At 39.0% G+C, this 27,731-nt stretch overlaps 1 protein-coding gene and 1 long non-coding RNA gene across 3 annotated transcripts in view; one reads left to right on the top strand and one right to left on the bottom strand.

The window, feature by feature from the left end:
- Positions 1 to 27,731, bottom strand: part of LOC137325280 (uncharacterized) — a 173,016-nt gene that overhangs the window by 64,614 nt on the left and 80,671 nt on the right. The gene's annotated exons all lie outside the window — the stretch shown is intronic.
- LOC137325278 (importin-13-like) overlaps positions 1 to 27,731 on the top strand; it is a 139,306-nt gene that overhangs the window by 58,306 nt on the left and 53,269 nt on the right. For both annotated transcript variants that reach the window (XM_067990179.1, XM_067990178.1), the window contains exons 5-10: positions 7,196 to 7,362; positions 9,872 to 9,992; positions 12,831 to 12,978; positions 14,553 to 14,734; positions 19,831 to 19,857; positions 20,777 to 20,911. In XM_067990179.1, coding sequence (XP_067846280.1) covers positions 7,196 to 7,362; positions 9,872 to 9,992; positions 12,831 to 12,978; positions 14,553 to 14,734; positions 19,831 to 19,857; positions 20,777 to 20,911 — 780 coding nt within the window. The remainder of the gene's footprint in view (positions 1 to 7,195; positions 7,363 to 9,871; positions 9,993 to 12,830; positions 12,979 to 14,552; positions 14,735 to 19,830; positions 19,858 to 20,776; positions 20,912 to 27,731) is intronic.

Raw genomic sequence — 27,731 nt, 5'->3', positions numbered from 1 at the left:
TTTGTGAAACTGTTTGCTCTGTGAACTGCTAGTGCTGTTGTAGCACATTAGTGTAAAAATGTCATTGGATGTGCCACCAATTTTCATCTTGAAAATCTTTGTAGAACTGTTGAGTTGATATTGGACTCTTCCCCACAGAGAGGGAAGGGAAATTGGACAGCAGATCAACCAAGGGTGTGTTTGCGTACCCAGTAAATGGCTCAAAAATGGTATTGGTGTGGGCTTCAGAGGAGCTCATCTGTCCTATGTTTGTATTAAGAACTGTATTAATTATCCACCTGAATTCGTAGATGTATCCTGTTTCTTAGAAGCAATTGAATAAAGGGAACAGTTTTGGCATATCTGCTTTAAAGCTGCTTTTATATTTCATAAGACCTGTGCTGGTGCTATTAGCTCCCAGTGCAGAGTTTTTTTTGCAGCAGGTTACTGGATTTGCTAAGGCAAGCCACTGGGAACACCTGGTTTGTCTTCCCAGAGGTCGGCCATAGTGAATCCAACAAACTTGCTTTAGCATTGTCACCGGCTGTGGGAGACCTATGGATTGGGAGCCAGCTGCACAAGCATGGCACATAAATCAATATTGCACAAGCATGGCACTTAAATCAATATGAAAGCAGCTTGAGGCTTCTTGTACAACCACTATCCGAAAATACTTCCCTCACCTTAAAGAAGTTCACTGACCACTTCCATCAGTCAGTACTTTTGTGTAATAAGTAATGCATTCCACACATCAATGTTGCAATTAATCACCCATACTACGTTACTTGTCTGAGTTTTACTTTTCCGTTATCATGGCGTACTATCTATTATACACTATATTCAATCTCTCTCCCATCCCAAAATAACTTTCAACATGTCAAGTAATAATCATCAAACAGCTTTGCTTTGTGTGCCAATTCTCACCACTTGCTGGAAGGATTTACAATAGTAATACTGTAGGTGTTTGGTCTTGGAAAGAAGAATTATTAAAAACCTTTTTTCAGCCATAATCTTGTGGTTTGAATTAACCTTTTGAAGAGCAGATTGCCTTATCTGTTTTATTGACTGCCAAAGCAGGAGCTTTGGCAGTCAATAAAAGTCTTTAGAAGATGCATCCATTTTGTGGTACATCAATTCAACTAAAATTATATAAAGGAACTGGAAATAATTGTCCTTTTTATACTAGCAAGCTGTAGTCAATGGCATTGCAGTTGGCTAGATCCCGTTGAAGGAATTATTTTCTTTGTTTCCTTCTGAGATTGATGGTTTAAAGCAGGAATGTGTGTTCTCCCTAAGAAGGAAAATCAGCAATTATTTTTGACCAACCATAAGCTACTCTCTTCATTGATCGCTATAAAAGGAAGGTAAATATTTAACTTGACACTGAGCGTGCTTAATGAACAGATAAAAATGATTGAGACACTTGGAATTCTGACTGAAACACAAAGTCAATCTTCTAATAATCTTGCTTCTGCTTCCTCCCGTTTGAAGAAATTGGAGACAGTCGAATTAAATAAAAGATGCGCCCCTACTGCGCCCCCCCCCCCCCCCCGCCCCCACCACCAGCAGAATGTCATATTTGTAGAGTGGCAATGATGTAATGTTGAGTTATCTTCACTGACTTTCTTCAACCAAACTTGTTTGCATCTGTTGGCAAACTGTTTTTAAAATCCAACTTGACCACCAGCAATATGTTACTGATAATGCGATTGCATTGAAATCAATCAATTGTCCCAAATTTCTTGCAATTCTAAAAGTTCCTGTCCCATGGAGACAGAAGAAGTGGACAACTCCACTAGGCAACCTGGGGAAAATTTGAAATTCTGCTCACTCTGCACTACAGCATAGTTTCCAGGGGTTGCAGGAAGCTGCTGCCCCAAGTAGATGGCATTTCATTTAAATGTTCTCTTGGGGTTGGGGACATTCAGGGATGCAGGATGTCAGATGTAAATCACGCCCATGTGAGCTGAGTGTCCAAGATTGCTAAGCAGCCATAAATATACGGAAGATGCTGGAAAGAATTGCAATATTAAGCTGTTTATTCTAGCCACTTAATTGTTTTTTTTTTCTCTTGCTGGCTCTTGTGTTCTTATGAGTCTTTATGCCAATTATTGTAGGGGCCCACAGCATTTTAGATTTTATAAATGGGAGCATAGAGTATACGAGTAATGATAAGTGATAGGTCATACATTTTGGGAGGATGAAAAACGAGAAATGGGAGTATACACTCAACAGAACGATGCTGAAGGATGTGGATGAACAGAGAAGCCTAGTGTGCAAATAGATAATTCCCTGAAAATGTGAGTGCAGGTAGATTACGCCATAAAAATGGCCAATAGCATTTTGGGTTTTATAAATAGGGGCATAGAATAAAGTAGTAGTGATAAATTTGTACAAAACATGTTAGGCCACAGTTAGAGTACGGTGTACAGTTTTGGATGCCCTGTTGTGGAAAGAACATTAATATTGTAAAGTACATACAGCACAGGTTCACCAGGATGATGCCACTACGAGTTATGAGGAGAGTCTTGAAATACTGAGTTCCAATATCTCAAGTCTCTCCTCATAACTATAGTTTCCAATGGGGATGTTGTCCTGGAGTGGCACAAAGGGGAATCCTCCTTGTAAGCACCTTTTTGTGGCACCTTCACTTCAGCAGCTATTAAATAGAGGTTCATGTACTGGGCTCTTCTAATACTTGCCTGTAGACCTGTGCCTCCATTTTTGTGTTTCCTTTTATTTTACTATTGCCTGTAACTTCTTAGTCCCCTTTCCATTTAGCCTTGGCACAAGCTGCTAATGGGTTGAGAGGCCAATGGCTTTTAAAATTTTTGTCCCATTATCCTGGTACTTTAATCTCTTAACTTTAAATTTCACTTGGATGCAATTCTTTGCTCCCACCAATAGCGTGCTTCCCGTATCCATGCAAATCTGTACCTGACGCTACACTAATATCGTGACTTTGAATAATTGGCCATTTTCATTCGAGTATATCTAGAACCTGTCTCTAGCCATTTGGGTCTAAGCTGTACCTATAGTAGAAATTCTAGTGTTTCAGAACAATGCAGACTGAGAAGTGGAGTAAAGAGGATAATTTAGTTGAAAAAAAAAGTATGAGACAAGTAGAAAGACAGCAACATGAAGAGCAAGAGGCATAACTTTAATATCCTTTGTGTCCATGAGCAACGGCACAGGAGATCAATGCATATTCAGTAAAAGCATAAACACTAACAGTTTAAAATACATATATAATTGGCTAAACATTCATCTTGATGAGAGACTGGGTTGGTAGTCTGCTCCTAGGCTTCTGCAAATGGTGCTGTGTAACAGGGCCTACCAGGTGTCTTGCCTTCAGTTTCATTCTCTTCATATGCCTCCCTAGGCATATGACTTCTGCTCTGAGCCCTTCTGAATGTATATCTGGGTTTGGAAACTTGTTATGTAAGGAATAGCAGGATCAAACACATCCTACGAACTCAATGGCACAGCAGTTTGGAAGTGCCACATCACACAGCTTTGTGCATATATTATGCAAAATCATAGAGAGCTGGGGGGTGAATTAGAAGATTCCCGTGTTTGGAGTTTGTATTTTCACATACAAGTTTCCAATACTGCCCTAGGATTAGTATCATAGTGCCGTATCATAGTATGTTACAGCACAGAAGGCTGCCATTTGGCCCATTGTGCCTGTGCCGGCTCTTTGAAATAGCTATCTAATTAGTCCCACTTCCCTACTCTTTCCCCGAAGCCCTGTAAAATTTTCCCCTTGAAGTATTTATCCAATTTCTTTTTGAAAGTTACTATTGAATCTGCTTCCACCACTTTCAGGCAAAGCATTCCAGATCATTACAACTCTCAGCGTAACAAAATGTTTTCTCATGTCGCCTCTGGTTCTTTTGCCAATCACCTTAAATTTGTGTCCTCTGGTTACTGACCCTTCTGCCACTGGAAACAGTTTCTCCTTATTTACTCTATCAAAACCGTTCATGATTTTGAACACCTCCATCAAATCTCCCCATAACTTCTCTGTTCTAAGGAGAACAACTCCAGCTTCTGCAGTCTGTCCACACAACTGAAGTCCCTCATCCATGGTACCATTCTAGTAAATCTCTTCTGCACCCTCTCTAAGGCCTTGACATCCTTCCTAAAGTGTGGTGCCCAGAATTGAACAGAATACTCCAGCTGCAGCCTAACCAGTGTTTTTTAAAGGTTTAGCATAACTTGCTTTGCACTCTGTCTCTGTTAATAAAGCCCAGGATTCCATATACTTTTTTTTATCAGTCTTCTCAATTTGTCCTGCCACCTTCAAAGATTTGTGGATGAACAACCCCAGGTCTCTCTGTACCCCTACCCTCTTCAAAATTGTACCATTTTGTTTATATTGCCTCTCATCATTCTTCCTACCAAAACATATCACTTCACACTTCTCTGCTTTAAATTTCATCTGTCATGTATCTGCCCATTTCACCAGTCTGCCTATGTCCTCCTGCAGTCTGTTGCTATTCTCCATATTGTTTACTACATTTGAGTTTCATGTCATCTGAAAACTTTGAAATTATACCCAAGTCCAAGTCATTAATATATAATCAAAGAGCAGTGGTTCTAATACCGACTCCTGTGGGGAAATCTCTCTATACTTCTCTCCAGTCTGAAAAACAACCATTCACCAGTACTCTTCTTTCTGCCCTTAGCCAATTTTGAATCCAGGCTGCCATTGTCCCTTTAATCCCGTGGGCTTTAATTTTGCTTACAGGCCTATTATGTGGTACTTTGTCAAATGCCTCTTGAAAGTCCATATACGCATCAACCACACTACCCTCATCAACCCTCTCCGTTACTTCATCAAAGAACTCAAATTAGTCATACACTATTTTCCTTTAACAAATCCATGCTGACTTTCATTTATTAGCCCATACTTTTCCAAGTGCCAATTAACTTTATCCGGGATTATTGTCTCTCAAAATTTCCCCACCACCAACGTTAGGCTGACCGGCCTTTAATTGTCGGGTTTATCCCACTCTTTTGAACAGAGGTGTAAATTTTGCAGTCCTCTGGCCCTACCCCCATATCAAAGGAGGATGGGAAGATTGTGGCCAGAACCTCTGCATTTTCTACCCTTCCCTCAGTAACCTAGGATGCATTGCATCTGGATCAGGTGACTTTTCTACTTTGAGTACTGCCAACCTTTTAAGTACCTCTTCTTTATCTATTTTTTCTGTCCAATATTACTACTTCCTCCTCCTTTACAGCTGCATTGGCAGATCCAATTCTCCAGTGAAGCCTGATGTGAAGTTTTCATTTAGTACCTCAGCCATACCTCTGCTTCCACATGAAGACCTCCTTTTTTGTCCCTAATCGGCCCTACTCTCCCTTTGACTACCATTTTGCTATTTACGTGTTTGGAAAAGGCTTATGTTGGCCACTAATCTATTCTCATACTCTCTCTGCCTATTATTCCCATTTTTAGATCTCCTCTGTACATTCTGTATTCAGCTTGGTTCTCTCCTGCATTATGAACCTTAAGTTTGTCATAAGCCTCCTTTTTACTGTTTCATTTTAATCTCTGTATCTTTAGTCATCCAGAGAGGTCTAGCTTTGGATGCCCTTCCTTTCCCCCTCATGGGAATGTGTCTACTCTGTACCCGAACCATCTTATTCTTGAAGGCCTCCCATTGTTTTGCCTACCAATTTTTGATTCCATTCTATCAGGGCAAGATCCCTTTTTAACTCAATGAAATCAGCCCTTCTCCAGTTAATTATTTTTGCATTTGATTGTTCGTTGTCATTTTCCACAACTATTCTAAACCTAATATTATGATCACTGTTCCCCAAATGCTCCCCCACTGAAACATGCTCCACTTGCCCCACTTCATTCCCCAGAATTAGATCCAGCACAGCTTCTTTCCTCATTGGGCTGGAAACACACTGTTTCAGAAAGTTCTCTTGAACACATTTCAGGAATTCCTCCCCCTCTTTGCCCTTTACACTGTTACTATCCTGGTCTATATTGGGATAATTGAAGTCCCCCATTATCACTCCTCTATAGTACTTGCATCTTTTCTGTAATTTGCCTGCAAATTTGCTCCTCTATCTCCTGCCCACTATTTGGTGGCCTATAGTACACACCCATTAGTGAAATAGCTCCTGTATTCCTTAATTCTAATCAAATAAATTCTGTCTTTGACCCCTTTCCGGTGCTATAATAGCTTCTTTGATCAATTCTTCCACCCCCTCTCCTTTCTTTCCTTCCCTACCTTTCCTGAATACCTTGTAGCCAGGAATGTTAAGTACTCATTCCTCCCCTTCTTTGAGCCAAGTCTCTGATATTGCCACTATATCATAGTCCAATGGTGACTTGTGCCTGCAACTCACCAACCGTATTTATCATGCCATGTGCATTTACACACATGTACTCCAGACTTATCTTAGATTGCCTCACATTTGTCCCTTGTTTGATCGCTCCTATTTCTGAACTATTCTTTACTCTAGTGCTATTTGTCTCTCCCAGTCCCTCTCCCAGATTACATACACATCTTTAATTCATCCATAATCGTCCAATCCTGTGCCATACTACAACAAAATATTTTATTAGCAAGTAAGTTGAGTTTCTTTGTACACTGAATGGATAGCCAGGTGGTGAAGGATAGAACACTAGAGCCTAGTCTTCAGTTGCTTCCAAGCCTTTATTTGCAGAGCTCTGCATTACACCCACACCACACCCTAGATCAGCTCTTATAAATGGATACAACAGTCCCCAATTGATAAACACCACCTGAATACAATTAACACTAATTGTGTAAATCACATGGATAGAATTAACACTGAGGATTCTCCACAATTTCTGAACTCTTAAATGATTTTTAAGCACAATATTTTTGACATTATTATGGGGATGTTTACTTTGAGCTCTGATTTTAAACTATAACATCTTTATACATCTGCATCTGTTCAAATGTTAAATATATAGTTCTCAATAAAAATGTTTTTTTTTAAAAATAGTGATATGTTTCCCTCGTTTTTTAACTGGGGAATGAATTATCATTTCAGACATATAGCTAGGGATTTCCTCAGTGAAAACTGGAGAGGAATCCTTTTTTGGTTTTAATGGAAAAGGCGTATAGTGTCACCGGCCCTATACGCCTTTTCACTCCACTTTTCGTATAATTTTAATAACTTATTAACTAAAGTATTTCCTTTTTTTTTGTCTGACACCTAGGATGACATAATGTCATTTGAGGCTGAGAAACAGGTGGTGTATCTGCAGGTTTATCGTCCTGTTTACTTTCAATTAGTTGATGTTCTGCTGCACAAGGCCCAGTTCCCTTCTGATGAAGAATATTCCTCCTGGTCTTCTGATGAAAAGGAACAATTTAGGATATACAGGTAAGGAAGTAATGTATGTTTACTTTTTAAAAAATTGTTTACAACTGAACAGTTTTTATTTGGTGATTAATTGAGGTACTTGTACTCCTGTAAGCTGCATGTTCTTTTCAAGGCTTGTGTTTTTAATTTTAAAACTTCTTGATCCCTGAAGAATACTTGGTGGTGGCATTAAGTAGGCCGTGTATTTTCCATTGAGTGTTGTGGAAGTCTGATTGATTTACGCTTCTGATTTTTCCCTTTGTGAATTCCGGATGTCACCTTTGGCGTCAGGAAGAGGTCATATTGTATACTTCCTAGGACAGGATATAAATTAGTGATAGGAACTAAATAGGGAAAGAAAAGTGCAGTTTTTTTTGTGCTGTTAGATGGCTGAGTGGAGGTTTGCATTTTTGAGTAACTGAGCCATATGGAACTGGAACATCTCAGATTTGGTCCCCAATCTCTGAGTTGGCTGATCGCAGTAGGCTATAATTTTACTTAACTATGGGATAGGGAGGAGACAATCATCCCGGGTTTATGCTTCTGATCATTATGCAGTGACCTCTGCTAGAATTGACATGTGGATAAGTGAGGACAGGATTGGGATTGGCTGTGGTTGGTCAGCTGCCTGCACTCACTGTGAACTCTTATAAATGATGAAGACGATTTGGGGAAGTATTGACTATTGAAGGGCTAAGAACATAAGAAATAGGAGCGGGACTAGGCCATACGGCCCCTCGAGCCTGATCCGCCATTCAATCAGATCATGGCTGATCTTTGACCTCAACTACACTTCCCCCCCCCCCCCCCCCCGATCCCCATACCCCTTGATTTCCCCCAGAGTCAAAATCTATCCATCTCCGCCTTGAATATATTCAGTGACTCAGCATCCACAGCCCTCTGGGGTAGAGAATTCTAAAGATTCACAATCCTCTGCGTGAAGAAATTTCTCCTCATTTCAGTCTTGAATGGCTGATCCCTTATCCTGCGACCTATGCCCCCTAATTCTAGACACTAGCCAGGGGAAACAATCTCTTAAAGCATCTACCCTGTCAAGTCCCCTAATAATCTTATATGTTTCAATGAGATCATCTCTCATTCTTCTAACCTCCAGAGAGAATATGCCCATTCTGCTCAACCTCTCATAGGACAACCCTCTCATCCCAGGAATTAATCTAGTGAACCTTCGTTGTACCGCTCCCAAGGCAAGTATATCCTTCCTTAGATAAGGAGACCAAAACTGTATGCAATACTCCAGGTGAGGCCTCACCAAAGCCCTGTACAATAGTAGTAAGTCTTCCTTGCTCTTGTACTCCAACCCGCTTGCAATAAAGGCCAACATGCCATTTGCTTTCCTAATTGCTTGCTGTACCTGCATGCCAACTTGGTGTTTCTTGTACGAGGACACCCAAGTCTCTCTGGCCACTAACGTTTAATAGTTTCTCACCATTTAAAAAAAATTCTGTTTTTCAATTCCTACCAATGTGAATAACCTCACATTTCCCCACATTACTCCATCTGCCACCTTCTTGCCACCTTAATCTGTCTATATCTCTATTGAACTGGCTTAAGAAAGAAATCAATTCATTTAGAAAGGGAAGGAGATGTTTTTAATATATTGACTTAGAGGTAGTTCTGCTCACCTGAGTCAAAAGTTTGTGGGTTCAAGTCCCATTCCAGGACTTGAGCACATAATCTAGGCTAGTACTTTAGTGCAGTACTGGAATAAACAATAAACAAAGTAGTACTGCATTGTCAGAGGTGCTGTCTTTTGAATGAGATGTTAAACCAAGATCCTGCCTGCCTGCTGAGGTGGAAATAAAAGATCCCATGGCACTATTTGAAGAAGAGCAGGACAGTTCTACTGGTATCCTAGCTGACACATCCCTCAGTAAACATCAAGACCAATTATCTAGTCATTTATCTCTCCACTATTTGTGGGACTTTGCTGCATACAAATTATCTGCCATGTTTGCCCACATAGCAACAGGGACTACACTTCAAAAATAATTCATTGGCTGTGAAGCGCTTTGGGACGTCCTGAAGGTGTGAAATGTGCCATGTAATTGCAAATTCTTTATTTCTTACTTTCTTTTCAGCAATATGTAGAAAGAATTTTCTGCTTTTTAAGCTAAAACTGTGGTAAAATTATTTAAAATTTGTCCAGTTAATTTTGATTGCAAATTTGGTGAGTTCTGTCAAAATGGATCTCATCAGGGGTTCTCCTTAACTGCTAGGTCAAATTCCTCTTAAATTTCATTAGAATTTAGCACAAAGCTATGCTTATGGGTTTATAGTGAAGAGTTTGAAATGAGTACAGTTGACTATGTTTATACACCCTGCAAGTAGTGCTAGATAATTGATAGCTGTTCCATTCCGTTGGTACAGTGAAGAATTTCTGGTTCTGTTTTTAAACCATAAATGGGATTTTCAGTTATATTTAAAATGTTTCCATATAATTTGGTTGCAAATGTATTATAGTTTTGCTGTAATGTTTATTTCAAAGAAAATTTGTATTTTTCTTTGGCAGAGTTGATATCTCTGATACTTTGATGTATGTATATGAGATGCTGGGAGCTGAACTGCTAAGTAATCTGTATGACAAATTAGGAAGACTTTTAACTAATACTGAGCAACCAACCTCATGGCAGGTGAGTACTGCATTGCTGCACTATGGTACTAAGAGTTTATATAAAATATTTATGTTCAGTTTATTGTAAATATAGTATTTCATCTACAAGAGTGTGGAATATTTTTAATAGTTCAGAATAAACACCATCCAGATGAGTTTCATCACTAAGGTTGCTATTCTAATAATTCTATAAATTGCACCAATTAATAAATATGCTCCTTATATTTAGAGCATATAAAACATGAGGCTTATAGCTAAGGTTTTCTAGTACAGTATTTGCAGTCATTGAAATGGTGTACAGTATTTTAGAGCAGACTAAAAGAATCCAATGCTGGTACAACAATTTTATTGACTTGTTACAAAGGATTAACTATTGTAAAATGCTGTTATCACAGGTTTAAGCTTTTGTATAAAACATTGTTTTTAATGAGCATCATGTGCACAGTTTCATTCAATTAAGTCATAATTTGAAAGTTCGACTGTCTAAGCCTTTTACTCAAGTGCTTGCCTGATTCTTTTGTTTTAAAAGCAAAAAATAAAACTGTCCTTTATACCAAAAGAATTGATGCCCTGTGCCAAAAAGAAAATTAATGGGAGCTTCAGAGCAGTTCAGCTCTAATCTCATCTGCCATATGTGCTATTTTTATCAGTCCCTTGGCATTTAATGGCACCAAGTCTGACTAGACCTACGTGTAAGGGACTGTCATCACCACACTGTCGCTGATGGACTATACAAAACATCTGTCAGGTGTTCTTGTTACTTTGATTTGACTATTGTTTTAATTCATTCTCTGGATGTGGGAGTCGCTGGCAAAGCTGGCATTTATTGCCCATCCCTAGTCGCCCTTGAGAAGGTAGTGGTGGCCCTTCTCCGTGACCTCCTGCAATCTGTGTGGTGAAGATGCTCCCAGAATGTTAGGTAGGGAGTTCCAGGATTATGACCCAGCGACAATGAAGAAATGGTGATATATTTCCAAGTCGGGATGGTGTGTGACTTGGAGGGGCACTTGGAGGTGATGGTGTTCCCATGCAGTTGCTGCTCATGTCCTTCTAGGTGGTGGAGGTCGTGGGTTTGGGCGGTGCTGCCGAAGAGGCCTTGGCGCGTTGCTGCAGTGTATCATGTAGATAGTACACACTGTAGTCGCTGTGTGCCAATGGTGGAGGGAGTGAATGTTTAAGCCAGTGGATGAGGTGTTGAGCAAGTGGACTGCTATGTCCTGGATGCTACCTTCAGATAGTGTTGAGCTTCTTGAGTGTTGTTGGAGCTACACCCATCCAGGCAAGTGGAGAGTATTCCATCACACTCTTGACTTGTGCCTTGTAGGTGGTAAAGAGGCTTTGGGGAGTCAGGAGGTAAGCCACTCGCTGTAGAATACCCAGTCTCTGACCTGCTCTGGAGAGCCACGGCATTTATGTGGCTGGTCTAGTTCAACTTATGGTCAGTGGTGACTCCCAGGAAGTTCATGGTTGGGGAACTCGGTGATGGTAATGCTATTGAATATCAAGGGGAGGTTATTATGCTTTCTCTTGTTGGAGATGGTCATTGCCTGGCACTTGTGTGGTGCGAATGTTATTTGCCATTGAGAATATTACTTGCCATTTATCAGCCCAAGCCTGGGAGTTGTCCAGCTTGCTGCATGCGGGCACGGACTGCTTCATTATCTGAGAAATTGCGAATGGAGCTGAACACAGTGCAATCATCAGCGAATAGTCCCGCATCTGGCCTTTTGATCAAGGGAAGGTAATTGATGAAGCAACTGAAGATAGTTGAGCCTAGGATGCTGCCATCAGGAACTCCTGAAGTGATGTCCTAAGACTGAAATGATTGGCCTCAAGGTCTTTAGCACTTCAGCTGGGATGTTGTCGGCACCTGTAGCCTTTGTACTCGGACGTTTCTTATCGTCACGTGAAATTAATCTAATTTGCTGAAGATTGATATCTGTGATGGTAGGGACCTCAGGAGGAGGCTGAGAACGATTATCATTCAGTACTTCTGACGGAAGATGGTTGCGAACACTTCAGCCTTGTCTTTTGCACTTGCGTGCTGGGCTGTTTCATCATGGAGGATGCGGATGTTCGTGGAGCCTCCCCCTCCTGTTGGACAATTAAGCAACTATCACCACTCGTGACTGAATGTGGCAGGACTGCGGAGCTTTGACTTGATCTGTTGGTTGTGGAATCGCTTAGCTCTGTCTATAGCATGCTGCTTCTGCTGTTTAGCATGCACGTAGTCCTGTGTTGTAGCTTTACAAGGTTGGCATACCCTCTGCAGCAGTAATTACAGATTGACACTAACAGGATTCCATATAAAATGATTCATTTTATTATTCTAGCTTCAATATATATGAAAGTTATGACTTTTGGACTCTCTACATAAGCAAATCTCTTCAGAACAGTATAATAATGTTCTCATATTGTAGTGCAGTGACATTACATAGTAGTTGCTAGGGGAAAATCTTCTCATTTGATAAGATATTTATTTGAATAGCTGGAAGCATAAAAACAATTAGATAGTTTAAATCTAAAAGAATGGTTCCCCATTGCCATGTTAGGCTGATGCAGGATATACACAAAATACAGTGTCAACGTAAGAAACCTCATGCAATTTTACTGATGCAATAATTGCTCTAAAATGGCAAACGTAGACCTCACTGAGTCAAATCCTTCAGTGTTCGCAGTGCAAAGTAGTCATTGACTGTTTTGTATTATTTTGGGACTAAGGATGCATCATTTCTTTGGATATTTCTCAAAAAATTGCACTGGTTTCATGGGCTTTGCTAGATTTCTTTTAAATTGGAAAATGCAACTTTTGATGCATTGTATAACTTTATTGTCCTCTCTTTCTACCTCTGTTTAGCACATTGAAGCCTGTTTATATGGGTTTCAATCCATTGCAGAAACCAATGATGTCAACTATTCCGATGTTATTCCAGGCTTGATTGGACTTATCCCAAGGATAAATATCAGCAACGTGCAGCTAGCTGATACTGTGATGTTTACTATAGGTAAATGAGCTTGCTTTGGTGAAGATATTAGTGCGATAGCTGTTCTTAATACAGAGCCAGGGTTTGACTGCCATGAACCTAAGGATGTTTCAATGAAGTAAGTCTGCACCTCTGGCAGTGCAGCACTCTCTCAGCACTACATGAAAGTGTCAGCATAGATTATGTACTCAAGTCTCTGAAGTGGAGCTTGAACCCATGACCTTCTGCCTCAGGCGAGAGTGCTATCCCTGAGCCAAGACTGACACTCATTGGTGTTGAAATAGCTACAGATGAAGTTTAGAAATCATGGGGTTTTAATAGACTCAATTTTCAACATGTATAATCATTGTTGAGCAATAATCAACAAAGTAAGTAGAATGCTGAACTATAAAGCCAAAACCCTAGAGTACAAATTGAATGAAGTCAAGCCCAAACTGACCAGTACTCGCATCAGACTACACCTATGTACTGTACCCAGTTCAGGTCACCGCGACACATGAGGGACATTGGGCTCTAGAATCTGCTCAGAAGTGCCATGATGTATTCCTAGTGTCAGAGAACTGAGTTATGAGGAATATCTGAAGAAACTTGAGCTTTTCAGCTTTGAAAGGAGGAGATGTGTGACCTTAAAAGTATGTAAATTAGTGAATAATCCAGAAAAGGTAGTTTCGGAACACTACTTCAAACTAAATCGAAAGAGTAGGACAAGAAGACATGGGTTGAAATTAATAAATGGGAAATTTAGGACTGATATTAGGAAATTCCTCAGTGTTCAACTCATGGAATGAATTTTCAGATAAGGTAGTGGATGGAAAACCTCGAATTATTTTAAGAAGTAGTTGGATGCTGGTGGTGGGGGGGGGGCAAGGGTATTTCTGAATGGATGAAGTAAGATGGGCAAAATGTCCCTCGTGAAAGCAGATGTGGGCAGTCAGTATATATTGATGAGGTTGTGGCCTGTTGCTGAGGACAATTCACTTGACATCTGGCAGTGCTTGATGCTTATGTGTGCATTCAAAGTGACAATACTGCTGTCTCCCATTTTGATCGATAAAAGTACCGTGTGGTTAAGAAACTTGTAATCGTATTTGAGACTCTGCGTGAAATGGGACTGTGATTTGCTCCTGTTCAATATTAATTGAAACTTTTGCTTTACAATCTTAAGTTTTGGCCCTGGCAAAAACTCCATCACAATTTGAAAATGCATTCAGATTTTGATATGGTGAAGTACTCTGGCAGTTCTCATCATTTTGTGATCAAGTTTGATTGTTACTTGTTTTTTGGCAAACTGCATGTTACATTTACATAATATATATCTGTAGGCTAAACATGACAAGTTTCTAGTTATGAAAATTACAGTGGACCGTGTGCTTGCTGTTAAGTTGGGTAATCCCAATTCTGGCCATGGGGAGTTTTAGCCTTTCCAGATTAATTTCACGCAGTTATAAAATTACTTCCTTGTACCTCCTTTCCTGCTTAAAATCTGGAAGCTAGTAGTTGTGTGCTGCTGCTCTACTTGAATGCCCATTTGTGTTCAGATTCACAGTCACAAGTTGATGGCTGTTTTTTTTAACTACTTCTAATCTCTTCTGCAGGTGCATTAGCTGAATGGCTGGCTGATCATCCAGTGATGATTAACAGTGTATTGCCATTGGTATTGCATGCTTTGGGCAACCCAGAGCTTTCCATTTCCAGTGTTTCCACACTGAAGAAGATCTGTAGAGAATGCAAGTATGACCTACCTCCCTATGCTACTAATATTGTGGCAGTTTCTCAGGTAATGATCATAGAGATTTTAAAACTACCTTTGCAGCAGCTAGTCACTGCATCATTTAGACGATTGAACTTAAAAGTTCTTGTGATGTCACTTTAAAATTAGAGACCCCGCATGGAAATTTGTGCTAGCCAACTGTGGGATTGAGTTGTAGTAGAAAATTGTATTTACGTTCTCAGTGGGGCGACTTGTGTGGGCCATACCGCTTCTTGGAAAAAAGTGACGTTTTGGAGTGTCTCTATTGACAACATGGCTGGAGAGCTATTTGCTTCAGTAATACCTCAAGATGATCACCCATTTTCTGATGAGAAAACAAATGGAAGGCCAGTGATTGATTGGAGAGAAGGGGGTGATTTTAAACCCTCTGGGCAGGTTGGAGTTGAAAATAATTGTTTTTTGAGTCGCGACTGCAATCCAGCTTTATTTTCGGGTTTAACTTCAGCGCGTAAAAGTACAGGCTTCCCACTGGGAATTCAAAGTCCGAAAATTTTGCGGTTGTGACCCAAAAAAAACAACTATTTTCAACTCCCACCTGCCCCCAACCCACCCATTCTTGGGGTTTAAAATCACCCCGGAGATTTTTTTTTCTTTTCCCTCCAGGCCTACCTATTGCCTGTAGCTTTGTTTATTGAGACATCAGCCAAAGATGTAAATCCATCAGTTGCATAATTATGTTTTTAATTCGACTGATCTCGAGTGCAAATGTCTTATTGGGGGTGGGGGGGGTGGTGATGGGGTAATAAAAATAAATCTTAGCAATGGGCTTTCTGATCCCTAGCAAGAGCACCCTCCCCCTTTCAGTTGAGCACAGATTGGAATTGATGTAGGTTAATGGGCATCTGATTTCCCAATTATTTTTTTCAAGTAAAGGATATGGGGTCACCTTAAGGGGCGTAGGTTAAATTAACTTCCAGCCAGAAAACTGGTATGCAGCAGAAATAGAGGTCTTTATCTAAATTTCAGAAGACATGCTGATCATTCCTAAGTAAACAATGGGAATGGTTGGAAAGTATAAATTTGTTATTGCCCCATCTTTATGGTAAATGGAATTACTTAAGGTTTTTGGTATTTAAAGGGATCTGTACCAATAAACAGATGGACTGATAATGGTTTTATTGTAGATGTATATGTAAGGTAAAATGTATATTGGAACAAGAAATATGAAATGAAAGCTTCATTATTGATTGTATTTCCTTAGATCTATTATTACCCTTTAGGAAGAAGCTCATTATTAGTACTCCTTTAAAAATTAAATAGAGAACTGCAACCTTTTTCTTCGTGTTAATAAACAATTTTACCTTTTTTCCCGATTTTCTTACCCTCCTGAAGATGCTGACACATTCCAGCAAGATTTATTGAATAGCAATCATGAGCAGGGAAACACTTTAATATTTCCCTTCTCCTTACCCTTACCAAGTCTGGGGGAATTTGGCCAATTGTGCAACCCAAACCCAATGAAGATCAGCTAACTCAACGCAGATCAGGAATCATACCTAGAATCTTCTGGTTTGTATCTACTAGATCATCGGGAGAGTTCTTAATTCACTTTAAACAGTGAATACTAATGGCATATGCAGAACTGTTTGGCAAACTGAATTAATGCAGTTGATGTAATTGCACAGGGTTAATGGCTGTGCAGATGCTAATTCAATTCTCTCCTGGTGTTGGGATCAGTTGGCCCTCCAAGCCAAAACCCCAATTATTCCATCAGCACTTATCATTTGAACAAAAAGGTATTAAAAGAAGAGTGGTAACTAGTGGTTCTCCTGTGATGCTGGTCGTAGGCGATAGATGTGGAGTAAGTGGGCAGGAAACTGGTAGGAAGGTGGGACATGGGCCAGGTCTGAGGGCAAGGCCTGAAGCTGGAGAGGAGTGAATTGGAGCTAAGACAGGCGGGTTGAGTTGGCTAGGATTTATGCAGCAAGCTAGTTGATCTGTTTTTATGGCACCCACCCTTTTGTATTATATGTCTCAGGGTGGCTGGAAATGCTCCTGGCCATTCTGTGCTTGGTTTTCCCATCTGATTGATTACTGCTAATGATGTAATGGATAATAGCCATATGGCCAGCATAAATCAATCAGGAACAAAAGGCAGACTATATAATGCTACATTTATTCTTCTATACCGACAGAATCTAGTAACTCACAGCAAATTCATGATTTTTTTTTTAAAGTATGCATTACTGGGTAACTCAGAACAAATTTTAAAAAAAACACAAACTGCTATATCCAAACTTTGTTATAAAGCTAGATAATTTGTATTCCAAGTAGAAACATAGAACATAGAAAATTTACGGCACTGAAGGAGGCCATTTGGCCCATCATGCCCGTGCCGGTCGAAAAAGAACTACCTAACCTAATCCCACTTTCCACCACTTGATCTGTAGCCTTGTGGTTATAGCACTTCAGGTGCATTTCCAAGTGCTTTTTAAATGTGATGAGGATTTCTGCCTCTATTACCCTTTCAGACAGTGAGTTCCAGACCCCTACCCCCCTCTGGGTGAAAAACTTTTTCCTCCACTCTCCTCTAATCCTTCTACCAATTACTTTAAATCTATGCACCCTGGTTATTGACCTCTCTGTTAAGGGAAATAGGTCCCTCTTGCCCACTCAATCTAGGCCCCTCATAATTTTATACACCTCAATTAAATCTCCCCTCAGCTGCCACCTGTTCCAAAGGAATCAACCCCAGCCTATCCAATCTTTCCTCATAGTCAAAATTCTCCAGTCCTGGCAACATCCTCATAAATCTTCTCTGTACCCTCTCTAGTGCAATCACATCTTTCCTGTGATGTGATGACCAGAACTGTATGCAGTACTCTAGCTGTGGCCTAACTAGTGGTTTTTATACAGTTCAAGCATAACCTCCCTGCTCTTCCTTTCCTTTATTAGCTGAGACATAGAATATATGCCTTCTTAACCACCTTAAATACCTGTCCTGCTACTTTCTGGGATCAGTGGACATGTACTCCAAGGTCCTTCTCTTCCTCTACACCTCTTAGTATCCTCCCATTTGTGTATTCCCTTGTTTGACCTCCCTAAATGCATTAGCTCACACTTCTCTGGATTGAATTCCATTTGCCACTTTTCTGCCTATATGACCAGTCCATTGATATTTTATTGCAGCATACAGCTTTCCTCCTCACTATCAACCACACAGGCAATTTTTGTATTATCTGTAAACTTCTTAATCATGCCCTCTACATTTAAGTCTAAGTCATTAATATATACCGCAAAAAGCAAGGGACCTAGTACTGAGCCGTGCGGAACCCCACTGGAAACAGCCTTCCAGTCACAAAAACGCCTGTCAACCATTACCCTTTGCTTCCTGCCACTGAAGCAATTTTGGATCCAACTTGCCACTTTCCCTTGGATCACATGGGCTTTTACTTTTTTGACCAGCCTGCCATGTGGGACCTTGTCAAAAGCCTTGCTAAATTCCATGTAGACTACATCAAACGCACTACCCTCATTGGCCCTCCTTGTTACCGCCTCAAAAAATTCAATCAAGTTAGTCAGAGACGACCTTCCCTTAACAAATCCGTGCCTTTCTATATGACAGTTTATACTGTCTCAGAATTGATTCCAATAATTTGCCCACCACCAAGGTTAGACTGACTGGCCTGTAATTACTCGGTCTATCTTTTTTTCCCCCCTTTTCCCCTACTGGCATCACGCCCGTAGCCAGGGAGGATTGGAAAATGATGGTCAGAGCCTCCACTATTTCCTCCCTTGCTTCTCTTAGCAGCCTGGGATACATTTCATCCAGGCCTGGTGATTTATCTACTTTCAAAGATGCTAAACCCCTTAATACTTCCTCTCTCACTGTTTATCCTATCCAATATTTCACACTCCTTCTCCTTAACTACAATGTCTGCATCATCCCCCTCTTTTTTGTGAAGTCAGACGCAAAGTATTGATTAAGAACCATACCCACATAGGTTACCTTGTTGGTCTCTATTAGGCCTTACACTTTCCTTAGTTATCCTCTTGCTCTTTACGTATTTATAAAACATTTGAGTTTTCCTTAATTTTACTTGCCAGTTTTTTCGTGCCCTCTTTGCTTTCCTAATTTCCTTTTTAATTTCACCCCTGCACTTTCTATACTTAGCTTTTTGCAGTATTGAGCTCTGTAGGTTTTTTCCTTTAGTTTGCTAATACCGTTTATAAGACAGAAATAGTATGAAGCCTTGGAGAAATTAGGAATATTAATGTTTTCATGTTATAATAAATTCCAAAAAGTTAAGCAGGTGCCATTCTTTATTTTCTGTTCAGTTTGTATCCATTTTCCACATACATATATATTAATATGATAAATTAATTCAAACTTTTATATATATGTCTGTCAATCGTTAAGCATATTAGTGATGAGATTTGTTTGTGAAAGCCCAATAATATAAAACTGCTGAGAAGGACTGAAAATACAAGTAGCTGTTGATCTGTGTATGCCAAATGCCCAGTGTGGTGCTTAATCTATAATTCACTTTCCTCTTCAGGTCTACATACACATTTCTCAAATTAAAAGAATGAGCAGTGTCTAGCTCACTGCCAGAGCTGGGTAGGGTATCTAGTGTTTTGTGTGTGTGTGTGTAGGCAGATATGGAAGAGAATACATCTATCTCCTCTCAGTTTTGGTGTTGCAATTGTGTTCATCTATGTGTTTTTGAAGTAACAGAAAATGCTGGAAATACATAGCAGATCCATCAACATCTAAAAGCACCCAAAGCAATGACCTGCCTTTTTTTCTTTTCAGATGTTGATGGCCCTGCTGTGTATTTCCAGCATTTTCTGTTATTTAAAAAATTCTGAACTATTCCTTGTTTTTGATTTTATCAAGCTCGAAGTCAAAAATGAGCAAATTCTACTATAAAGAGCTGCTAACCTGGGTGTGCTATCAAAGTGGTATTTGAGAATCACCATTGTGAAAGAGGTTGCAGTTCTATTGAGACAGATTGTTATCTGTGTGTTTTTAAATTAATTGAAGGATTGAAATTTGTCAGACCTGAGGTTAAGGGAATGGTCAGCTGACATGAAGCAGTTTGTTACAACGTAAAAGAATGATAACCTGGAGTTTTCTTTTTTGCTATTGTCTTCCACAGGAAGTTTTAATGAAACAAATTCATAAGGTTAGTTGACAAAATTTACTGATGACTTTTAAAAGCTGACATTTAAAAAAAATTAATTTAGAAATGAGAAATATTTGCATTCTCTTCAGCCTTTATAGCAAGGCCTGTTCCATGACAATTGTGCTATGTCGGCTCACTAAAATGAGAATGTACAAACACTTGCTGCAAAATTAATATTGAGTTGCCTCAAATTGTACTTCTAGAAAATAGTTTTAATTGCCCTAAATTTCTAGACTGTATAATGTGGATTCTAGCATTTATACAAAATTAGTTTTAAGGGAGCAAAGTTTAAAATTTATACTTAATGCAATAAAAACTGGTCCATATCATATACTGATTGAGCTAATAGAATTTTGCTAACAGTTGTTATTCTGATTTATACGTACAGTCTTACTGCATCCTTTTTCCTATCGTTCCATCTGCAAATATATTTTCATCACTTTATACATGAATGTTGCTGGTGAATGAACAATTAATGACAAAACATAATTTTAGTAGGGCTCAAAATTGAGTTCACTGGATCACTAGCCAGCAAGACCAGCAGATGATAAAGTAATTAATCTGAGGAATGTTTTTTTTTTAAAACTGCACAAAGTAACCTGTATGTTTGCTGAGGGTGGGTTGTCAAAAGCTCCCACAGAAAGCTTCCTGAGTCTGAACATTTGTCAGCATTCAAGTGTACTCAAATCTAGCTGGCTAGCCAAGTTTCTACCGTTATTTGTTTGATTCCACTGATCTTGATCTGGTTTACCAGGGTGTGTTTTGGGCCCTGTTTTAGTAAATGTTGACTTTTGCTAAACACATTCTAATTTCACTTGTTTTTGTTTGGTACTGCAAAAATGCTACCATTTGATTTGTTTTTCAAGTTTTAAAATCTTTTTTCCTTCACTGAGCTCTTTTTATTTTTCCCCTCTTTCAGACAAGTCAGTGTATGTGGCTGATGCAGGCACTGGGATTCCTGCTGTCTGCTCTCCAGGTGGAGGAAATCCTTAGGAACCTGCACTCCCTCATCAGCCCCTACATCCAGCAGCTGGAGAAACTTGCTGATGAGCCGGTATGTACGATGAAAAGCCAGCAGCTTCACATTAGTCCTGAAATCAAGACTTCAGGGATTGCATGAAACTGTTCTGTGTGTCTCTTGCTTCTGCCTCACCTCCAGTACTTTATTTTCATCCTTGATTTTCTTAAATTTTCCTTCTTGCTTTATCTGGTGGGGGTTTTTTTTGCCTCAAAACATATTTTTAATCCATGTCAGTTTGTTAAATTCCAAGAAGTGAATTAATGCCACATGAATACGAAGAGAGGGATAAGCAAATTTTCATACAGCATTCACTTTGCATCCATCAATTTATAATTATCTGATTTATGTGCAGTTGAATTCTGGTCTAGAATGAGAAGAGTGCATCTAAAACGGGCATTGCTAGCAATGTGATTAAAATACTGTAAACCTCCATTTCCCTACACCAATACAATTTGGACAATATGTTCTGCAGAGAATGATATTTCCTGAAATGACAACACTTCCAATCCTCAGACCAAACTTGTTTTGAAAACTCATGGTTAATATGCTACAGAACTAAGAATATAAGAAAAATCAAAGACAAGAAAAGGAGATGCAACCCATTGAAACACATACCTCTAGTACTCTAGTTCACCCATTTTTGCAACCAACTGAATTTTGAACGTCTCTATTGTTTTTCTCTGCTAGACTATGTATGTCAGATTATTCCAAACATTTATCACTCAAGTTTTTTAAAAAAAAAACTTTTCATAATATGTTTTATATTTACTTTCAACAATTTGTGTGATGTCCTCTGGTCCTCCTTCTGGCTGATTTTGAATATTACCTTTCCTATACCATTTAAAACTCTAGATAAATCAATGTGTTCCCTCCCTCTCCCATTCAACTGGCTTGTTTCTCAACTGTGGAGCATGAGCTCTTTTCTTTCCTTCATAGTTCATCCCCTTTCCATTTAGGAATAAGCTTAATTGATTTTCTCTGTACCCTAACCAATGTCTACATATTATTTTGGCATGATGATCAGAACTGAAAACTGTACTCTCGAGTGTCCTGTTCAGTACCTTAGAATAACATCTCAAGGCTTTTATTTCACCATTGTAATTAAATTTCCCAGATTGTGTTAGTCTAGACATTGAAAGTTACGAGTCTGCTACTGTTCAGATCCTCTTCCAAGTCTCTCAATACTAATTCAGTTCCATTCATAGGATCATAGAATTTTACACCACAGAAGGAAGCCATTTGGCTAATTGTGCCTGCGCTGGTTCTCTGGCAGTCTAATTCCTGTGTGATTTTCCGAATCATTTTAAATTTTTCTTTTTAAAAATATTTTTCCATGTCCCTTTTTTAAGCTATTAACGAATTCTGCTTCCCCCACTGTTAGTGTCCTAACAATCCTCTGCATAAAAAAAATCTCCTAACTCTTCATTCTTTTGATGATGATCTTAAAATCATACTTATGGTGCAAACTTTTGACTGGTGTGCATTACTTTATATTTATCAGTATTAAATTTATGTTGCTATTTGCCCAGTGGCATAACCAATCTAAATCCTTCTGCAAATCATTTCTGTATCTTCTGCCACTTATTTTCTCTCTCTCCTAGTGCCATCAATAAATTTGACAAGCTTACATTTGGTTTCTTGGTTATTGAGTAGATTAGATTAGAAACATCCAAACAATGACAAAGAGTCCCTCTTCTCATCTTTCCCATCTGACATTGCACCTCAAGAGTAGCCTTTGTTTCCTGTTTTTAATTAAGCTACTATCCATGCATTGCCTTGATTTCCTGTGGTTTATAACTTGAAATTCTATGCGGAAGATTTATTTTTATCAGAACACTTCTGAAAGTTCTTGAAATCAATATCATAGGGAGTTCTGCAATCTACTTTAATGCACTCAAAGAAGTTAGGGAGTTTTGTCACACAGGATCTTTCCCTTCTACATCCATGCTGCCTTTTTTTATTAAAGGCATTGTTATATAGTTACTACTTCAGCCTATTTTTTAGAGTAGTCTCCATTATTTTACTTTTACCCGTTATTGTTCACCTAATGATCCTGTCATGGACTTGGTCATGTTTTCCCCTTTTTAAATATCGATACTATATTTGCTCACTTCCAATCCCATGAAGTCTTTCTAGCACCCAACGGTTCATTCATAAAAATACTTGGTCAAATGCAGATTTCCTCCCCGGTTATCTTTAGTATCCTAGGGTATAAGCCATCAGGCCTCCATGATATGTCAATCTTAAGTCCCTTTTAATATCTTGAACATTTATTCTACTGACTTTGAAATCTTTTAAGATATTGAGTGTATCAAAAAAAGAGTGGATAACAAGTAAGCATTATCTTCTTTGGTGAATACTTCTAGAAAACATTCATTTAATATTTTCTTTTTTACCACCACTTTTACCTTTTTCTAATTTCCTCTCTCATTACTGATTTACTGTTATGATATGGAAGAATATTAGTATGGTGATTAGCAGATTTTTCTATTCTCAGCTCTTGGGTCTGTTTTGGCATTTTTAATATCCTAAACTGTTGTAGTTGACTGCTATGTTCCTTTTCCCTTTGCATTTTTTTTTCTTCTTCCCATTTTAGTTGTCCTATTTATCCACTTTGGGTATTGCTTCTTTAGATTGCACACCTTTCTTACAAAGACACTTTATTTGCATACTCAACACATCAGTTACGTGGAGAGACTAGAGAAGCTAGAATTGTTCAGAGCAGAGAAGGATAAGGAGTGATTCAGTATAGAGGCTCAAAATTATGAGGGGTGTTGATAGAGTAAATAAGGAGAAACTATTTTTACTGGCAGGTAGGTCGGTAACCAGAGGATGCAAATTTAAGATAATTGGCAAAAGAGCCAGAGAGGGGGTGAGGAGAATTTTTTTAATGCCACGAATTGTTATGATCTGTAATGCGCTGCCTGAAAGGAGATTCAGTAGTAACTTTCAAAAGGGAATTGGATATATATTTGAAGAGCAAACAATTGTGGGGCAATGGGGAATGAACGTGGGGCGTGGGACTAATTGGATAGCTCTTTCAAAGAGCCAGCACAGGCACGATGGGTCAAATGGCCTCCTTCTGTGCTGTACATGATTGCAACCTCTTGTGCACTTCCTTTTCCCTTTTTCCACACAATTGGCACACTGTACCTTCAGCCACCTAGCCCTATGCACTGGAAATTCCTCCCTAAATCTCTGCCTCTCCATTTCTCTCTTCCTTTTAAAACTCACTTCTCTGAACAAACTTTTGGTCACTCCTCCTCAATTCTCCTACTTTGGTGTGGTATCTTTTTTTCTTACCCCCCACCCTTACACCACTTTGGAGCACCTTGGGATGTTTTTCTACATCGAAAGGTACTATATATTTGAAAGTTATTGATTTAACATACAAAACATACAACAATGAAGGACAAGAAAAGCAGTCCAGGTTATTTGTAAAATCATTTCATTGACACCGACTGATTAATCATGCATTTACTTCCATAATTCTGTTCGTGTACTCGCTTTATTTTTCGGAAACTGATAACCCAGAGTATACAGCTTCACAACCTGTCATTTTCAGCTTTCTGACAATATGCTTAAACCTATCTTGAACTAATTTCTTCCTATGCCATTAATTCTCAACAGCAATTTTGATTTCTGTTCTACTTGTTGCACTGGCCCATTCACCTCAGTATTCAAAACCTTAACCCCTGGTGGACAAATCGCCACCTATACAACAAATTGTCTGAAAATGAATTGCCCTAGTGAATATACTGTAACTTCCATTTTGCTTCACCGCAGCATTTTGCCTTGATCCTCTAAGCTGCTTTTAAATTTTCTTCAATATTCACTCCTTCTAGTACCTGAAACTTATCTTGAGTATTACTCCACTCTTTTTCTTGCCGCCATACCACCTCTCCTCACCGTTTTGCATACTTTGCCTCATCTGTTAGTGTCGTTCCATTATTGCTTTCAGAACATTTTCTTTATGCTCCTTCTTTAGCTGATCCTCTGCTGAATTATCTCTCCTACAGAGTCCCTTCCAGGCACGTATTATCCATATGCTTTTAACACTCATCAAGCCTTATGAGCACATGAACTCCTTTCTCAAATTCATGAGGCCTTCAGGGCCATGATTAACAAGTAATGTTCATAATAGCCCTGTCTGAACCCCTCAGTGTTGACCACTGTAATTGTATCATAGCTGCAGAAAAAAAATGGGAGGTGAAACGAAGACAGTCATTTGTGTGCACTGAGGCCCTGATCTAAGTTATAAACTTGACAACCTCAAAATATCCGTTGGACATCCTAAAAGTATTTTCTACTTGACTTAAAATTGTTTGCTGTCACTCCAGCCCAAAACTGAACTCTCCCTCTCACCTAAATCACTACCGCTGTTCAATGAAGTTTGAATTTTAAAAAATACATAGAATTGTATGTAAAATAGACTTACACTTATATAACACCTTTTATTAGGTCTCTCAAACGTTTCACATTTTATATGCAATGAATTAATTTAAATTGCAGTGACCATTATGTATACAAGCGCAGCAGCCATTTTGCAGCCAACAAGATCTCACAAATAGCAAATGAGATTAATGACCAGTTAACCTATTTTTGGTGGTATTGGTTGAGGGAGGAATGTTGACCAGGATATTGGAAACATTTGATTTTCTTCCAATAGTGCCATGGAATCTTTCACATCCACTGGAACAGGCAGATGGGTACTTAGTTTAACATCTCATTCAAATAATGAAAGTGCAGCACTCCCTCCATACTGCACTGAAGCGTCAGCCTAGATTATCCGTTCAAGTCTAGGTATGAGGCTGAAAGCCATGTCCTCTGATTCAACAGAAAATGCTGGAGATACTTAGCAGACCAGTAGGATCTGTGGAGAGAACCGACAAGTTGATGTCAGCTGATCGCTGAGAGTCCCCAGCATTTTCTGTTTTTTTTGCATCAGATTTCCAGCAGCTGCAGTTTTTCTGCTAGTAGTAGACACTGGATTTGTATTCTGTGCAGAACAAAATCCTTCCCACTATGCACCACTTCACAACTGATGTTCTAGTGTTCCATATTAGGGAATCTCCATATTGTATGTTGATACTGATGTCATCACTTGATATATGCATGAAGCTTGATAGAAAAATTACTTGCATTTTGCTTGCATCAGTCAGATTGATGTGTTTCTTGCATCAACATATCTTAACTGCATTGAATAGTCAATGTTGATTTATTCCAGTAAAACTGTACTATGTCTGACCCGTTGTGTGCTGGGGGCTTTGCTCTGTTGTCAGTATTGCATGTGAAAACATCACTTGTGTTGTTGCAGTATCTTGTCATACATAAAGGCACTTTGAGTATTCAAGAGGGTGCTTCTGTCAGCCTGCTTCATGACAGCTTAGTGGGCTCCTTTTTTAAGAAACAAATTAACTGCATGTTTAAATTACATTGGCCTGACTGAGAGAATTGATTTGCATAGGTGAACTTTTGAATTCTCAAATATATAAGTTTTATTGCAGTCTTCCTGTAACTGCTGCAGGTGAAATTCAAATTTTTTTTTGGTTTTCTGGCACATGAAAAATAAAACCTTTAAAGGTAGAATGAAAGCAACGCAAGCTAGAGCTTTCTTTAGGGTGCAATAACACTTTAGTTGTAGGGTCTGTGCAAAGCAGTTTCACATCGCACTGATGCTAACGCTATAGTGTAAATTCTGGTGGTAGGAGTCTCGCTGTGCTTTGCTCTGATGTCAGGTTGAATCCTAGCTCTGAATTAATACTACACAATCACTCTGCACCAATGCTACAGTTGTAGAGTAAATTCACCCTCAGAATGGCAATCACTATTTTTTGTTCTAATGTTTTGGAGTTCCTGTTCAGGCAAGGGTTAAACTTGTAAATTCCGAATTCAAGCTTTATTTTAAACTCATCACCTTGCATCGTTTCAAAGACAAGTTTATTACATGAAGGCAAAAACCTGAACGTGAGCATCTTCAATCTCGAGTATGTTCAAATTAATCTGGAAGCAGTAACTAGGGCCACCATTTTACGGTGTCTGAATACATTTAATTCAGTCGTTGATTTTTTTTTACTGATATCTTGAGCAGCATCATGTTCCACAATTCTGTCCATTTACAATTAGCTGCAGTGATTTATGGTGACCGCGTAAGTTGAATTCTGTTTTTGTTGCATGTTTTGGAAATCGTTCCACAATTCTTTTTTTCCTCCATTAAAACCACAAATCGGGGGCCTTGGTCATAACCTTCTTAGAACCTGTCATTACTGTATAATTTCATCAATTTCAGAAGTGGGTTTGATGTGATGCAGTCCTGCTAGTTAACATCTGTTGTCTCTGATACAATAACAAGCTACAAATGTGGAAAGGTAAGGACAGTAAAGGTCTCTTCGGATTATCTTTTAACATTGTTCAAGAAGTGTTTTATTCTTAAATGCTCATCTGCTAAGTCATTTCTATTCACTGCAAAAGAAAATATAAGCAGTTTTATTAGATCAAATCCTACCTATGACCAGAGTACTTGTACTGTAACATTCAAGTTTAATTAACTGTCTTCTGTTGCATACTTGCAACCAGGATATAATTTATTTGTAATGTGAAACAACTTGTGTTAAGCAGTTTTGTGTCTCATTACATCGAAGTGGGTGATAAAGTGGAAAATTGATGGTAAAACTGTGGTATAAAGCAGCTTCTGTTATTTACTGAGTTTTATTTAATTATGATGTGGAGATGCCGGTGATGGACTGGGGTTGACAATTGTAAACAATTTTACAACACCAAGTTATAGTCCAGCAATTTTATTTTAAATTCACAAGCTTTCGGAGATTTCCTCCTTCCTCAGGCAAATGTTTCA

The sequence above is a fragment of the Heptranchias perlo genome, chromosome 9 (assembly GCF_035084215.1).
Source record: "Heptranchias perlo isolate sHepPer1 chromosome 9, sHepPer1.hap1, whole genome shotgun sequence".
Lineage (NCBI taxonomy): Eukaryota > Metazoa > Chordata > Chondrichthyes > Hexanchiformes > Hexanchidae > Heptranchias > Heptranchias perlo.
Note: the sequence above shows the minus strand (reverse complement) of the source record. Positions and strands in the feature narration are given on the sequence as shown.